This window comes from Pochonia chlamydosporia, chromosome 3 (assembly GCF_001653235.2).
Source record: "Pochonia chlamydosporia 170 chromosome 3, whole genome shotgun sequence".
Taxonomy (NCBI): Eukaryota; Fungi; Ascomycota; class Sordariomycetes; order Hypocreales; family Clavicipitaceae; genus Pochonia; species Pochonia chlamydosporia.
In genome coordinates this window covers 2,617,905-2,632,362 of record NC_035792.1, presented here as the reverse complement: position 1 = coordinate 2,632,362, position 14,458 = coordinate 2,617,905, and the positions used below count along the sequence as shown (strand labels likewise).

Below are 14,458 nucleotides of genomic sequence, written 5' to 3'. Positions count from 1 at the left end.
AATTTGCGGTCACGGTGGTGCCGTCCTTCCCGTTCCTTTACTTGGCGTACACCAAGGACCTGAAGCTAGTCCAGTCATCCATCAAGTAGTTGCAGTAATGTACCACGGATACAAATGTACGCGATGTATCCCTGCCGTGCGTCGTGGAGCTCCCCCGCAGCTCGTTGCGTGTCATTCCTTGCTTGACGAAACGTGATTTGATGTTTGGTGTGTCGAGGTGATGAGCCGACGAATCAATCGGCCGGCAGCTAGCAGATGAGCTCCAGTGGCCCAAGTGGGAGCATTTTCAGTATTTGAAGTTGGACGGTTTGGCCTGCCCATTTAGTGCCTCCTCTCACTTCCTTTCTACTTGACACTTGCAAGCAACTTCCGCACAGTATCTCTACCACTCGCATCTACTCGTCATCCATTATGGACAAGCTCCTCAGCGTCGGAAAGGACATGCTCCAGCAGCAGCTGTCTGGTCAGGGGAACAGTCAAGGTGAGTTGGAGCTGCGATGATTGCTCTTTGTCGTGGATGAGTCCAAGGGAGCTACCCCTCCATGACCTCGGACCCCTGATCATGATGGAAGCTACCCCGCCATTGAATGCATCCAATGTTCGGTATCGTCAACACAATTGCATTTTTGTTCAATATATATATCAAGCGTCACATAATTCAACCGTCAACGCTAACATGAAATGTTTTCCCAACAGGACAATCCAGTAAGCACACCTACCCTCCAACTCCAACGCCCACTAACCCCCCAGAAGCAGGCTTCCAAGATGACACCCTCAAACAAGCCCAGCAGCACGCGTCCAACAACGCCGGCCCCTCCGGCAGCAGCGACTTATTCTCCAACATCATGAACGCCGTAGGCAACAAGCAGGAAAAGATTCAAAACGAAGACATTGACGAAGAGGGTGCGACTGCCCCATCCCACACAACGGACGCCAAGCTAACATGTGTAGACGCCATCAAGCAGCACCAGAATGTGTATCAAAACGACGGCAAAGGCGACTCCAGCTCCCTCGGCACAGCTGCCGCGATGCAGGCCCTCAAGAAATTCACGCAGTCGGACAACAGTGCGAGTTCGGGACAGGGCCAGGCTGCGTTTTTGGGCATGGCCATGTCGGAGGCAACCAAGGTGGGTTTTACTGCGTGTTTATGGAGTATGTAAAGAGGGAGTGAGGCTAATGAGTGAAAAGCTCTTTGATTCCAAGGCCGCGCAGGGAAAGGTTGCGGATGGGGCGAGCAAGGAGAATGTTGTGCAGCAGGCGGTTGAGATGGCTATGAAGATGTATTTCAAGAGTCAGGCTGGGTCGCAGGGGGGTTTGGCTGGGATGGCGGCCAAGTTTTTGGGTTGATGGGACTTTTATCGTCCGGCACTGCAATGGTAGGCTTTACATGGTGGTGTGTTGTTGGAGTGTAAGTGCGTGGCATTATGGTGGTGAGACGATATGAAATTGCTTGTATTTGAGCACCATGGAACTAGATGACTAGCATACCAGCTTAAGATGACTATCCAACTCCATATCCTTTGAACCTCAGGCGTCTATAACCGCAAATATCCAAACCCACACATAGCCCTGAAACCCCAACATGATATCACATCACATAACACAACATGGCCTCGTCCCCGTAATCTCAAACTCCTCCTCCTCAGTCCCATCCTCACCCAACGACTCAATCCCACTATCCCCCGCCTCACTCCTCTCCTTCTCCCTCTCCATCTCCGCCGCCCTCCCACGCATCCTCCCAAACCGATGCTCCAACCACCCCGTGAAATCCGTACTCTTTGCGCCCCGAAAGTCCGCACGATAAAACTCCATCCACTCACCCAGCTGCCTCCTCACATCCTCACTCGGCGTAGTAACCCACCCCATGCACAGCGTGGGCGGGACAAACGTGCACCCCAGTGGCCGCAGGTCCTTCACCCGCGCCGCCACATTCATGACCTCCGTGGTGAAGAAGGCCATGTCCTGCTCGAGGAGGAAGTCGTGCGTGTTGAAGATTCTCAGGATCTGGTTGAGCATCATGGCTACGGACATGAGGGTCCCGGCGCCAGACTCGCACAGAATGTACATTCTTATGAATGACGCGGAGGGCGGGCTTGGCGGTGCGTCGGGCGAGCTTGACGCGGCGAGCATGTTGTTGAGGAGGTGGACGAGCATGTGGGATTCCAGCTTGGCTTGTTCGTAGCGTTGGCGGATTTCCAGGAGGTGGAGGTCTGGCTCGTTGAGGTATTTGGGGTAGTTGACGAGGTTTTCGAGCTTGATGGTTTCGGGGTCGGCGATGTTGGGTTGCCGGGCGTGGGAGGGGATGGGGCCGGCTTTGGTCGTGGGTATGAATTGGGGGTTGAATTGGAAGGTGTGATTTGTTACAGATTCGGAGACCTTGTTTGTGAGTTGGTGATGGTGATGGTGATGAGGGTTGAAAATAGACAAATGACTTACAGCAAGGAGTGAGGTTATACCCAGTATTTGCCTACTGAAGCTGTCGTTCCAGTCTCGAGCGGCTCCAGAGTTGAGAATATTCACCAGTCCGTTGATATGAACTGAGAATTCCTCGCGGCTCCCACCCATCCAGTTCTAATACATCCAGCATTAGCCATATTACTCCAGGAACTTCTCCCAGCAAGTAAAGTTAAGCACAGAACAATAATGTAAGTCAATATGCAAGAATAACCCACCTGACAAATCATAACCAGATAAATAGCAACCAGCGTTTCCACAGTCATAACCTTCTCCGGCGCACTCACAAACACCCTCCTCAGCGCCTTTAACGCGACCCCATAGTCCGTCAGCATCGGCACCGTGACCTTTCCCGTCCTCACCACAGCCATCGTCTCGGAAAAGGCCCTCGCCGCCGCGTCCAGGGCCTCGTTCCGACCCAGTCGCCGGGGCACATCCTCGAAGAAACCGCCTAGGCTGACGATGCAGAAGCGCGGGTCGTCCACCTCCAGGGTCTGGATGAGACTGCCGATAGTGGCGGTGACTTGGTTGTGTAGGGGGCGGGAGGGCAGGCCGACGGGCGTGTGGCGAGGGTTGGTGGACGTTGCGATGTGGAATTTGAAGCGTTGGGTGCCGGAGCCGATGCAGCGGATGTTGAGGCGTATGCAGCGGGAGCAGGATGGTTGGCCTTGGTCACACTTGTGTTTGTTAGTCTATTGCTTCATGATGTAGAGTTGGTGGATATCTTTCGTGGCTGGTACATGGGACATGGGGCTTCGCTATAACTACCTAGGTAGAGAGTAGCGATCAAGGGTGGGAATATCACACACTAACCTTCTTCTTTCGAGCTCGACATGCCTCACAGCTCCTCCCTGGGATAGCTGGCATCTCGAATCTCGAATCTCGAACTGCGCGGGATGTTCCTGGCGGGGAGGGGACATCAATGGATCGATGGAGGGGGCGGACGCTTTTACCGGAATGGGAAACTCGCGGTGAGATCAATGGTCAAGTAGTTTCGCCGCTTGCTTCGGGCCGCCTCTGCATCTAGCTTGGTGTTCCTTGATCGATTGGGGTCTGATAAAGCATGCTACGCATGGACTGCCTGCGTGGGCGTGGTTAATTGTCGCTGGTAGTGTTGGTTGACTGTAGGATGACAGCCTCGAGATGTGCCGATGAGGGTTCGGGAGGAGCTCCGCCTCGGATTGTGCGAACGTAACGGGCAGGGATGTTCATCTGCATGAGTGACGGTGCATAGATAATCGTGGTTCTACACCGCACATGCTTAGGTACTTGGCGGACGTGGTCATTTTCGAAATTGTAGAGAATTCTACACCGTTCAGGCATATCAGACTGAATTGTCGAGTCTACTTTCCCACTATGTATGTATTATTTTCTCTCCAAATATTTACATTCATATACAATCGCAAAACACAATAATACAAGACAGGACTCAAACGCTCAGCATCACTGACATCACTGACGCTTCCCATTCCCATTACCCTTCTCACTCCCATGCTCGCCACCTACCAAAGCCATTACATCCAACCACGCATCCGGTCTCCGTCGACCCTCATCGTACACCTCATGCAAATACTCCTCGGCCTCGCCCGCAAACGCCAACAGCTGCTCCTCACTTCCCCATTCACCCGTGGCCATCAGTCCAACCGGCACCTTGCCCTTGCCCTGCTTCGGAGGCGCATACCCAATAGGCACCGAGACAGACGGCGTGCCCGTCATGTTAGCCAAGAAGATGTACATCATGTTTCTAAACGTGGTGTTGGCGTCGTTCATTCCCAGGGCCGCGTCACCGGGATGCTTGGGCCAGCCGTTGAGAGGTGTAGTAGGCGACATGATGAGCAGGCCAGGGTACTTTTGGAACAGGAACGCGAAATGGCGCATCAAAACCGTCCGCATGGTGTTGAACTTGAGGAAGTCGGACGCGGGTGTCTGCTGCCCAACCGTCATGACGAGCTGGTTCACCGAGCCGACGAGGGAGAGCCAGTCTGCTGGATTATTGGTCCTTCGACGGGCCGCCTCGGCCATTTCGGTGATGCAGATCATGCCGTGGGAGAGCTGGGCATCCGCGAGGTGCGGGAGTGAAATGTCCACAATCTCGTAGCCGCGCTCTTTGACAAAGTAGTCTAGTGCGTTGTTGCAGTGCTCCAGGACCTCGGGGTCAGCTGCGTTCAGCCAGTCGCGATAGACGCCCATGGTGCGTTTGGCAGATGGTTGAGGGGGGTTGGAGCGACCGAATACCCCTTGGATGCCGTCGTCGGGATTGGGCTGTGACATGAGTCGATAGGCAATGGTGAGATCGGCGACATTGGCTGCGATAGGACCCGTGATACACATGGTGCTGCCCATGTATCCTGTTCGGTGGTGAGATGTCTTGAGGCCGTAGAGGCCGTTGAAACTGGCTGGGATGCGGATGCTGCCGCCTGCGTCGGTGGCGACGGAGATGGGCACGATGCCGGCACATACGGCGGAGGCTGGTCCTGAGGAAGATCCTCCGGGGTAGTACTCATTGTTCAGGTGGTTTGTCGGTGATCCTTGGGCAACCTAGGTGCTGGTTAGCTGTCAAGCGATGGTGAAAGGTCCATTCAAATACTGACATTAAGACCACATGTGTCTACAAAACGAGCCGTTAGCAAGAGGTTTGCAAATGACAGAGATGACGAAAACTGACCTGATCCAAGCTCATGCATGCGATTCTTGCCGAGAACCACGGCTCCCGCATCCTGCAGCATCTGCACGCACCACGCAGACTTCTCCTGTCTCTTGAAGAACGGCGAGTCGGCGTTATATTTCATGCCGTTGTGGTTGACATAGCCCTTGACATTCACGTCATCCTTGACACCAATGGGCACGCCGTCCAAAACGCCCAATGGCTTGCCGGCAGCCCATCTCTCGGTCGACGCCTGAGCAGCCTCAAACACCAACTCGTCGTTGCCGTGGTTGTCGGCCCAGGCGTCTCCATACCCGGTCTTGGTCCCTACTCCGGGCTTGGTCAGAGGGAGGAGGGCGTTGACGACGTCAAGTGGGGTTGCTTTGCCCGACTTGTAGAGCTGGTGATAGTCGTTGATGGAGTAGTACCTGGTCTTGGGGTCGACATGCTTGGCGGCAAGGAGAGCAGGTTCGAAGTCAAGTACAGGGCCGGTTTCTCCTAGTGGAGTCACGCAAGGCTATGTGACCGAATGTCAACATCATTACTTATCGATAACAGATCGAGAGGGATTCCCAGCCAAGGGAAATAGATACACATCGCGCCTGCTTCGTCACAAGGACATGGACTCACGTCAAAGGTATGCGGAACGCCATCCAGGACGGACAGATTCTTGACACTGCCAAACCCTGCATTGTTCCAGAAGAATCGCTGAAGAACCCCTGACCTTGATACCCTTCACAGAGGAAATTGCGCAAGTCAGCATCAGTCTCATCTCGGATGGATGAATTCAGGTCACATACAGAGCGCTAGCAGCGACCAAAGAATATCCTCGCAGAACAGGATTCTTCGCCGGAGGAGCCGCGTACTTGGTGTCCGGTCCTTCCACCGGCTTCGGATAGTTGGCGAAAGCTGGTGATGCCATGGCCGTGGAGTGTGCTTGTTTACACCTAGAGGATTACGCTCAACGCCAGTGGTCCGCAGATGATGACTGTGATGTTTCTCAAGAAGGCCTCGTTCTCGTATGCTATGAGTTTGGAGATTGCGTTGACGCGATGGCTTGTGCAACCATCAAATAGTCTTCTGGGCTGAATGCGACACTCGGATGGATGTAAGCAACCGAACCTGGAGCATCGAGCGTGTTCCGTGCCTCGGTTTAAGTATAATACTCATTGACGGAAATCTCAAGCCTAACTTGATAGTTCCAGGCAACTCTGGAGGTGGCGTCGACTAGCAACGCCGTTTCTGGCTGGTTGAGCCGGAGAGTTTGGCGAACCTAGAAACTAATGAAAAGTGGCCATGGATGAGACGGGATATGGGGTACATGGTCTTGGAGTGATGGCGCCACCACGACGCAGGTACCATCCATGCACGTGGAAAGCACAATGGCAGGTTGTTCCTTACGAGATGGGTTGTGAATGAGCCAGGATGTGCTCAAATGGTCAGATTGGTTCCGGTACCACACCGAGTGATGGCCGCCACGAGGCATAAGCTGGGGCGTAAATCGTTATCTCTCATTGTGTACGAGATTGTGGCCATCTTTCCGAGATGTGGTTCTGCAAATGGCTCGGAGCAGCAAATAATTGGACATATACTATAGATACTCGTGTATTAATACAGGAGAAGCGAACTATGCACAATGCGATGGGTGTTCATTGCTGACGTGCATGTGAATCTTACTTCATTTGGCCATAGTCTGTCTGTCCGTCATCGTCTAAATGTCTGGTTCCTGTTCACAGCCCAGGAACCTGGGATTCGGCCGTAGTTTTCTGATACGCCTGGATGGGTGGGAACCTGTGGTCAATGTTGCATTGGTTGGCTACAGGTAAATCCACTTCATGAATCCCAACATCGAACCTTGACTGGACTCTTCTGAATCTGGTACTCAACTCGTCTGGTTGTTCTAGAGCAGCGTACTGCACATGAAGCAACTCCACGGGCAGCTGAGCACTGAACACACAGCACAAGCAGATCTACAAAAAAAAGCGCATGAAATTTCTAATTTTGTTCTTGTTCGATGATTGCCCAGATTTTACATAAATGGGCCATTGTTTGGGACATCGAAGCCGTAGCCAATGGAACACGCCGTCACTGCTCAGTGTTTCAGAGCCACGACAAGATATGTTGACGGCTTCACAGCGAATCCACAACATTCCTTCATGGCCCAACGTGCGCGTGAATAGTGTATCAGCATTGACACAGACCTCAGTTCACGGGTAATGGCTTCAACATTATCAGGCCATCTTGGCACGCTGCATGATGCGTTCAATGCCACAGACATCACATGAAGGCCAACGGTGGTGGCAGCACAGTCCCTATCTAACTTGACTTGTGCAGCTTGTTGTGCCTGCGTGACAGGTCAGGTAGGTACTGATTGAGCAGCCATCCACAGGAATCTTTGGCTCAACGGCTGTTTCAGATATCTGGTGCTTTATTACCCAGCCCAGCCCAGCCCAGCCCAGCCCAGTGATACAATGGACGGTTCCAAAACGCATTACATTCCGGCACAGAGTTGGTGACGACACCAGACGAGACACTAGCGAGGAACCCACGGCCAACAATGGCAAATGCATGTTCGGATAAATGCATCATCTTCGTGGGCTCGTTACAAATCGTCTCATCTCTTGTAAAATACGCCGCCGATGGTTTGATTATGGCATCACCAGGCAATGAAAGCATCTGACGAATTGAGTCGTCAATTGAGAGCATTGTATTGAGCCATGTCGATGTTGATGCCGTTCATGGGACTTAGTCATATGAGTGGTATTTCTTGCTGTGTGGGAATAGCTTCCAATTCCCTGGAGAGAAACGTCGAGAACATGACCTCGGTTGTCTCTTTCGGGAGGGAGGACGATGAAACCACCACAACGCCGATGATGGCAGATCACATCTCAATTATAAGCTTGATGGTGCGAAAGTCCACAAATGAGGCTGACCTTGGCTGTCCTGTGAACCGAGGTGGCCAGTCCGGTCAGAACCATCCCAGGTTGTTAATAGCATCATCGCTGCTTCGTTACCGGACAGCGGCTCTGAAGGGACATGGAACAAGGAATCATAAAGTGACATGGTTTTTTCCATGGTTTGTTTGATGAGGCCGGAGGCTGAGGCACTGTCGAAGCGTGGCACTGGCCCAGCCAAGCCAGCCTGAACTGAAAGCCATCCATGGCCGCAATTTCGGTCGCATCCGCTGTTGAGGCTTCGCAACTCCAGAACTTGAGTGAGATCGGATAGGATCAAGGACAGCCACAGCACAGCCTCCGAGTTAATTACCATCAAGCAGCCCTGGAACTGCATGTCACTCTGGCGACCAAAAGTGACGAAATGATGGCAAGCTCAACGAATTTATCGCAGTGGGGATATTTGCCGACACTGGTCCTCGAGGCGGTCGGAGAATGAAAGGTCTTGATGAGCCAACAGACATTTGCTGCACAGAGTACGAAGAAGCAGCTGAGAGACAAAACCGGTCTGAACCTCCCTCGAGAGAATCTGCTTCGAAGGCTCTGGTCCATTCATTGTTCAACATGTCTCACAGCACGGATGACTGGAGACCCTGGGCGTATTCTTGGAAGACAGTGAGTGCATGAGCTGTTGGCTGGAGGAGGCCGCTGGAGAAGGCGGCCAACACCAAACATTGACGTTGAACCAAGTTGTCTGCGAGTGGTCAAGCACAGTTCATTGTTCAAAGCTGTGGGGCATTTGAACCAGATCGTGGACTCAATCATGTCAGTGCCAGTCTGAGCGAACGAAAAGACTGTGTGTGAGGACAGTGAGGACAGTGAGGAGGATGTGACACCCACAGGCCAGGCCACCCGGCCGGAGGCCACCCAGCCAAACAATGGAACGAATCAGCGGGCTTGTTCAGCGGCGAGGCATGTGCCGGGTCGTATTTGGATTTTGAATCTTCTCAAATCTTCATCATGGCTGGTACGTGTCAGCCCAACACAGGATTGTACATGTAATGGCTGGGAGGGTGGCTGTTGTGTCGCATCAACGGATACGCAACTGGACAATCCATTTTTGGTCAGTGGGCTCAACACGGCCAATCTGTTCAAACACACTGAACTTGACCGACTTCCATTTTTAACACCGTCCACTGTGAACGACTCGTCGAAAGTGAGCACTTGAGGAGAATTCCGAATTGCACATGAAGCTTCCAGTCTGCACCGAGGACATGGACGCAGCGAGTCGGCCTCCCTTGCGCCAGACGGGGCCGCATCGTGTTCATCGTGTCCACTGTGCCCACTGTGCCCACTGTGGCCGGGCCCATTGCCCACTTTAGCACTGCGCATCAAGCCTCTGGACGCCGATGGAACTTCCATTGAGCCAGGAACGTCCAGCCAGGCGTCACAACATTAAACATTGGCACTTTGGAAAAGTGGGGCCAACGGACCCTACCGTTTCAGCATCCAACACTGAGCACCACTTTGACTGACTCCTGCATGGATTGGCCTCATGCTTGCGCCTGGCTGTCTCCGTCGATCAACTTTATCATGACTTGGCTACTCGTGCTGGTTTGCTTTTGTTGTTTTGCCGCCGGGAGGCTGCGTGATGTGACGATTGAACTTGTAATTGAGACGTCTGGAACCAACATTGATGAATTGAAGACAGGACCTGACATTTGTGGATCACCAGACGCCACCAGCTCACCAGCTCACCAGACACCAGAACGCTCACAAAAGACACGACAAACCACGAACGCCTGACCATCCTGTCGTCTGCAGCCTGCCGTCTGCAGCCTGCCGTCTGCCGGTGCCACCTAAAAACTGTCTCCAAAATTAATACCAAGAAGGTTTCTCGTCCCTGACTTGCTGACGCCTCTGCTCGCACTGTTGGTCCTCTCTTGGCCCTCCTGCCTCCCCAGTCCTGCCCCCAGTCCCCGTAGCACAGCCCACTCAACATTCAATGTTCACATTGACATTGAGCCTCCATGTCGTCTCTCTGGCTTCTGGGCTGCCCACCGTCCCCCTCCAAGATAGGACTAGCATCCTTCCATCCAAAACCTCAAACTGCTTGTCCTACAACCCCTACCTAAAAACCCTCCTGTTGTCCATCCTCTCAACTCTAGCCACTCGTTAAAACACCATCCTACATCAACAATCAGTCCGAGTCCTCGCCCTACTCGCCTAGAACCTCGAATCTTATCACTCACTCGAACCCCGAACCTCGAGACCGCCCTACCCTCATACCACGGTACACACTTCGTCACGAACTCTGGCGGGCCTCTGTGCTGAGCTCGAGCCTCAATCACGCGCCAAATTTTCATGCTCACCCGTACATTCGTCCTTCCGCCTTGCAATCGACAGAAGCGAGAGTGATAGCCTCGCTTGACAGCGGTTTTCATTCTTGCTGATATACCGCTCCACCTGCTTCATTGCCATCCGTGTGGCTCCCGGTTGGAGTCGACTATTCGCCTACCGTGGCTAGACTCGACTCTGGCAAGTCTCTGCTCGGCGGCCAAGACTTTCAACACAACCCACACTCCAGCATGTCATCTTCACACGGCGGCCCTGGGAGCGAATACCCCCAGGACTACGGGCAAGCCTATCCTCAACCAGCCTATCCCCAGGCGGAATACACTCAACCTACATACACCCAGCCGACCTATGCTGAGAATGCAAACCTCAACAACTACGACCAAGGCTACGCCGCCCGACAAGGCCTCGCCCCTTCTGCCCCAGCCATGAGTATACGCAACGATAGATGGGAGTTTGTCAAGTCGAAATGGTCTGCGGCCTTCATGGGCGTCACGACTTTGCAGGCTATTATTTGCCTTGTTTTTGAAGCCTACGTGTTTGCCAAGTTTCAAACCAGTCTGGGCAAGCAGATCAATGTTGACAAGGTTCAATCTCAGTACAAGACCATCCCGACCTTCTTGACTCTCTTCATCTTTGGTTTCTTGTACGAACTGGTCATCGTTTGGGACGCCCTTCGCATGAAAAACACAATTCAGATCATTGGTGTCTGCATTGCCAACCTGGCTATGCTGGTCTACACTGCCCTTCAGGTGGATCAAATTCAAATGGCCATCAACATCTTGGCGAGTCACGGGGCTCTTGATACCGATGTCACCGCGAAGGAACTCTGGTCCGAACTGAAGGCGTTTCTCATCGCGATTCCCGCCGTCATCGGTCTCGTGACCATGTGTATGGCCTTTATTGCATGGAAACTGTACCAAGAATTTGCGTGGGATATTTTGAAGAACATTGGAGCAGATTATCGCATGAAGAAGCGATTCCTTCACTATCAGGTATGTCTTTATCTTCGGTGCTGCAAAGTCATTAAAAGTATAATAGCTGACGTGAGACCTTCCAGATCTACATCGCTCTGCTCAAGTTTGATTTCTTCTTCTTCCTAGGTTTCATCATCCAGTTTGTCGTCGTCGTCGCGCAAAAGTCGGACCCCGAGTTTGCTCTCACCATCGCAACCATCCCGATTACGATTGTAATTCTCCTTGCCGCAGCCTACTTCACCCGCAGAGAGAACAAGGCTGGCACAATTTGTGTCATGCTTCTTTTCTTGGGCGGCTTGTCCTATTTTGTCTTCAAACTGGTTCGCATCTACCAACCCGACCACAAAAACTCTTATGAGGCCGTCCGCAAGTCCCTCACAGCCTTCGCCGTCATTACCATCTTGTTGATCATCCTTACCTTGATCAACGCCATCATTTGCATGCGCAACTTCAACCAGGGACTCAAGGCCCACCTGTTGTCCTCACGAAAGGTGGATGAAAAGCCCGACGCAACATCCATCAGCCTCCATGATGTGAAACCACAGATGCCAAGTCGCATGACCATTGACTGAGCGCCGTTATCAATACCCCAACAGAAACCGGACACAAACCAACACTCAACCCAAAATTAAAAAAAAAAAAAAAAAAAGTGATACCCTCGCGAAATACATTTTGCGGGTCTGTACAAAGATACGACTTACGAATACCCCCGAAAGATATCGTCCATCTTACCACCCGGTTATCGTGCAGCTGGCTTCACGATGACAGGAACCAAGATGGCTCTTGTGCGCTTATCTCACGAAGCGTTAGGAATGGCTCAATTCAAGAGCAACACAGCCAAAAGACACTTTATTTCCTTTTTGTTCACTCAGCCTTGCTCATCGACTCTGAATCCAAAAACATGGCGACACGTTCGACAGGATTTGTCGACGCAGAGTTATGGAGACTGAGGAGAAAATCATTATTCAGTATCAGCTACCTCGGAACTAGTGCAATCAACAATATATCTAATTACGGGTTTGCACTTGGAGGATGGATACTCAAGCATCATTAGCGATCTTTTTTACTACGCGTTGGATTTGGCTGGGGATGGAATGTGACGAGGACGATACGGGATGGTTGGATAGACGATTTTCCTTGGGACGCTCCTTTCAGCTTTAGCTGTGCTTGAATACAATCAAGTGTTGAATCAAAAACTCGGCATTCATATGACGTAACCTGTGTGCGCTGTGGGCAAAATACGACCCGGAATTGTGAATACCATGGCATTGTACTTGTAGTTTGGAATCCTTCTGTATTCTGAAGAGTGGTTGAAACAGGTCTGTAACGCTAGGGTTATGTGGCAAAAGACGCAAAATCAACACCACCACGCCAACCAAGACAACATGAAACAGCACTAAAATCAACAACATCCATCCAGCAAGGTCGTTAGTGAAGAGATAAACCAAAAGACACGACCCATCGCTACCATTCCATTCCCAAACGCCGAAATCCACATGACGCCAGAGCGGTGGCAGACCCAATCAGCAGCAAAATGATTGATCACAGAGTGATCTTGATGGCATCACGTAGATGCCCCTCTGTAGGACAATAGGGACACTTGTACCGTGATCCCTTTGCCGCGATATTCTGCAGGCTTTCTTTGCAAATGACATGTCCGCAGGGGAGCATCATTGGCGGATTCTGCTCCGTAGTTTGCTCCTTGCTTACGGGGCACACGAAAATGGGATGGTAGATCATGGAGGGAGGGAGGGGCGTTTCAAAGGCGAGTTCGTTTTCTGTCGTCCACTCCGTCTTCTTTTCCTTCATGTAGGTTGTGTATTTAATGAGGCGGGGGAGGGCGATGGATCCTGCCGTGACGGCCATGTAGAGCGGTGATTCGGCGGAGAGGCCTAGCAGGGAGCAGAATTCGCGGGTGAAGGAGGTGGAAACGTCGTCAAATGCGGAGTCTATTTCGAAGATTTGGCGGTACGGCGACTCCTCGAGGTTGGGGGCGTATACCATTGCACAGCAAAGTTGCTGGATCTCCTTGATGTGACGGGATTGGAAGCGGGCGAAGTGTTGGCGTGCGTAGGACAGGGCTCCCATTTGACCATTGTTAATGTCATCTGGGAGGCCGTTGACGGAGGGGCCTTTGAAGAGCCATACGAACTGGAGTTTGCTGAGTTCGAATTCGAGGTTGCTGCCTTTGGCTTCCAGTTTGGGGTTGTTCATGCGGGCCCATTCTATAGCTGGGACGAGATTACGCTCCTTGAGCTGTGAAAGGATGCTGTACATCTCGGAGAATTTGTCCTGTAGGTCTTCAGAGTGTAGCCCTTGCATATCTTCATCTCCATCCTCGTCTCTATTCATCTCATCGTCACCGTCCTCATCGATTCCTGGCCTCCTGCGATGTGTTGAGACTGACGCATGGTGTTGTTCTCGATGGTCCTGTTCTTCGCGGAGGAATGTTGATGCTACAGAAAATTGGCCCTCTCGTAAAAGGTGCATCGCTATGGCCCGGTTGATCAGATCGGGATGGTCGGCCATGGCATCTGCTTCCATGGGAAGCTCTCGATGGGGAAGAGCCTGCCAATATAATTAGTTTCGGCGTCATTAAATTGCAGGGCGAGCACGTTTTGGTGCAAAGTAGCCAGGTCAACTCACCCGATCCAGTGCTTTGCCAAAGCTCCTCTGAGCTTTCGTCACATCTTTCAAATCGTCCGTTATCGCTTCAAACTTGGCCTTGACGGGGTTTTGTAGTGTTGTCATAGCCATGCTTATCTTGTGGGCGTCGTCGTCTGGTCGATAGTGTTAGCCAACTTTGTGTATCACCATGTGCCGGGCGAAATGAAATGCCAAGTCATGTCTCGTACCACCAGCCACCTGCTCCCGTGCAGCCGTTAGCAAATCAATTATCGAGTCGACATCGTCTATAGCTGCATTCAAGTTGGACTTGCGCATGCGAGCCAGCTCTGCCAGCAACGGCCCAAAGGGCGACGTTGGCATTTCTTCCTCCGCTCCAGCCATGGCTGCTGGCTGGGGAGCTCAAGTGCAACTCAGGCGATGGTGAGAAGGAAGAGGTGGCCTTGCAATCGGGAAGATGTGTGTCGGCGACTCTTTGACTCTTTGTGCCGGGACAAACGGCCAGTTAC

The 14,458-nt window shown here is 52.2% G+C and overlaps 6 protein-coding genes across 6 annotated transcripts; 2 read left to right on the top strand and 4 right to left on the bottom strand.

The window, feature by feature from the left end:
* Positions 1-411: 411 nt before the first annotated feature.
* On the top strand, positions 412-1,347 carry VFPPC_04644 (beta-flanking protein; the record flags this gene model as incomplete). The annotated part of the gene is made up of 5 exons (XM_018283965.1): positions 412-481; positions 697-705; positions 757-903; positions 952-1,127; positions 1,189-1,347. 5 exons carry the CDS (start codon positions 412-414, stop codon positions 1,345-1,347), a joined length of 561 nt encoding a protein of 186 aa, XP_018145257.1.
* Positions 1,348-1,593: 246 nt separating this feature from the next.
* Positions 1,594-3,321, bottom strand: VFPPC_04643 (transcription factor Cys6; the record flags this gene model as incomplete). Its single annotated transcript, XM_018283964.1, has 4 exons — positions 1,594-2,376; positions 2,437-2,571; positions 2,673-3,131; positions 3,268-3,321. The coding sequence occupies 4 exons, from the start codon at positions 3,319-3,321 to the stop codon at positions 1,594-1,596; spliced, it is 1,431 nt and encodes a 476-aa protein (XP_018145256.1).
* A 585-nt stretch (positions 3,322-3,906) lies between these two features.
* VFPPC_04641 (N-acylethanolamine amidohydrolase) lies at positions 3,907-6,020 on the bottom strand (the record flags this gene model as incomplete). The annotated part of the gene is made up of 5 exons (XM_022428412.1): positions 3,907-4,992; positions 5,046-5,062; positions 5,120-5,615; positions 5,729-5,831; positions 5,899-6,020. The coding sequence occupies 5 exons, from the start codon at positions 6,018-6,020 to the stop codon at positions 3,907-3,909; spliced, it is 1,824 nt and encodes a 607-aa protein (XP_022284484.1).
* A 1,970-nt stretch (positions 6,021-7,990) lies between these two features.
* Positions 7,991-8,389, bottom strand: VFPPC_04639 (hypothetical protein; the record flags this gene model as incomplete). Its single annotated transcript, XM_018283962.2, has 1 exon — positions 7,991-8,389. One exon carries the CDS (start codon positions 8,387-8,389, stop codon positions 7,991-7,993), a length of 399 nt encoding a protein of 132 aa, XP_018145254.2.
* Positions 8,390-10,580: 2,191 nt separating this feature from the next.
* VFPPC_13674 (golgi apparatus membrane protein) lies at positions 10,581-11,896 on the top strand (the record flags this gene model as incomplete). The annotated part of the gene is made up of 2 exons (XM_018291448.1): positions 10,581-11,342; positions 11,408-11,896. 2 exons carry the CDS (start codon positions 10,581-10,583, stop codon positions 11,894-11,896), a joined length of 1,251 nt encoding a protein of 416 aa, XP_018145253.1.
* A 970-nt stretch (positions 11,897-12,866) lies between these two features.
* VFPPC_04638 (regulator of gluconeogenesis Rmd5) lies at positions 12,867-14,333 on the bottom strand (the record flags this gene model as incomplete). Its single annotated transcript, XM_018283961.1, has 3 exons — positions 12,867-13,892; positions 13,971-14,104; positions 14,180-14,333. The coding sequence occupies 3 exons, from the start codon at positions 14,331-14,333 to the stop codon at positions 12,867-12,869; spliced, it is 1,314 nt and encodes a 437-aa protein (XP_018145252.1).
* Positions 14,334-14,458: the final 125 nt, after the last annotated feature.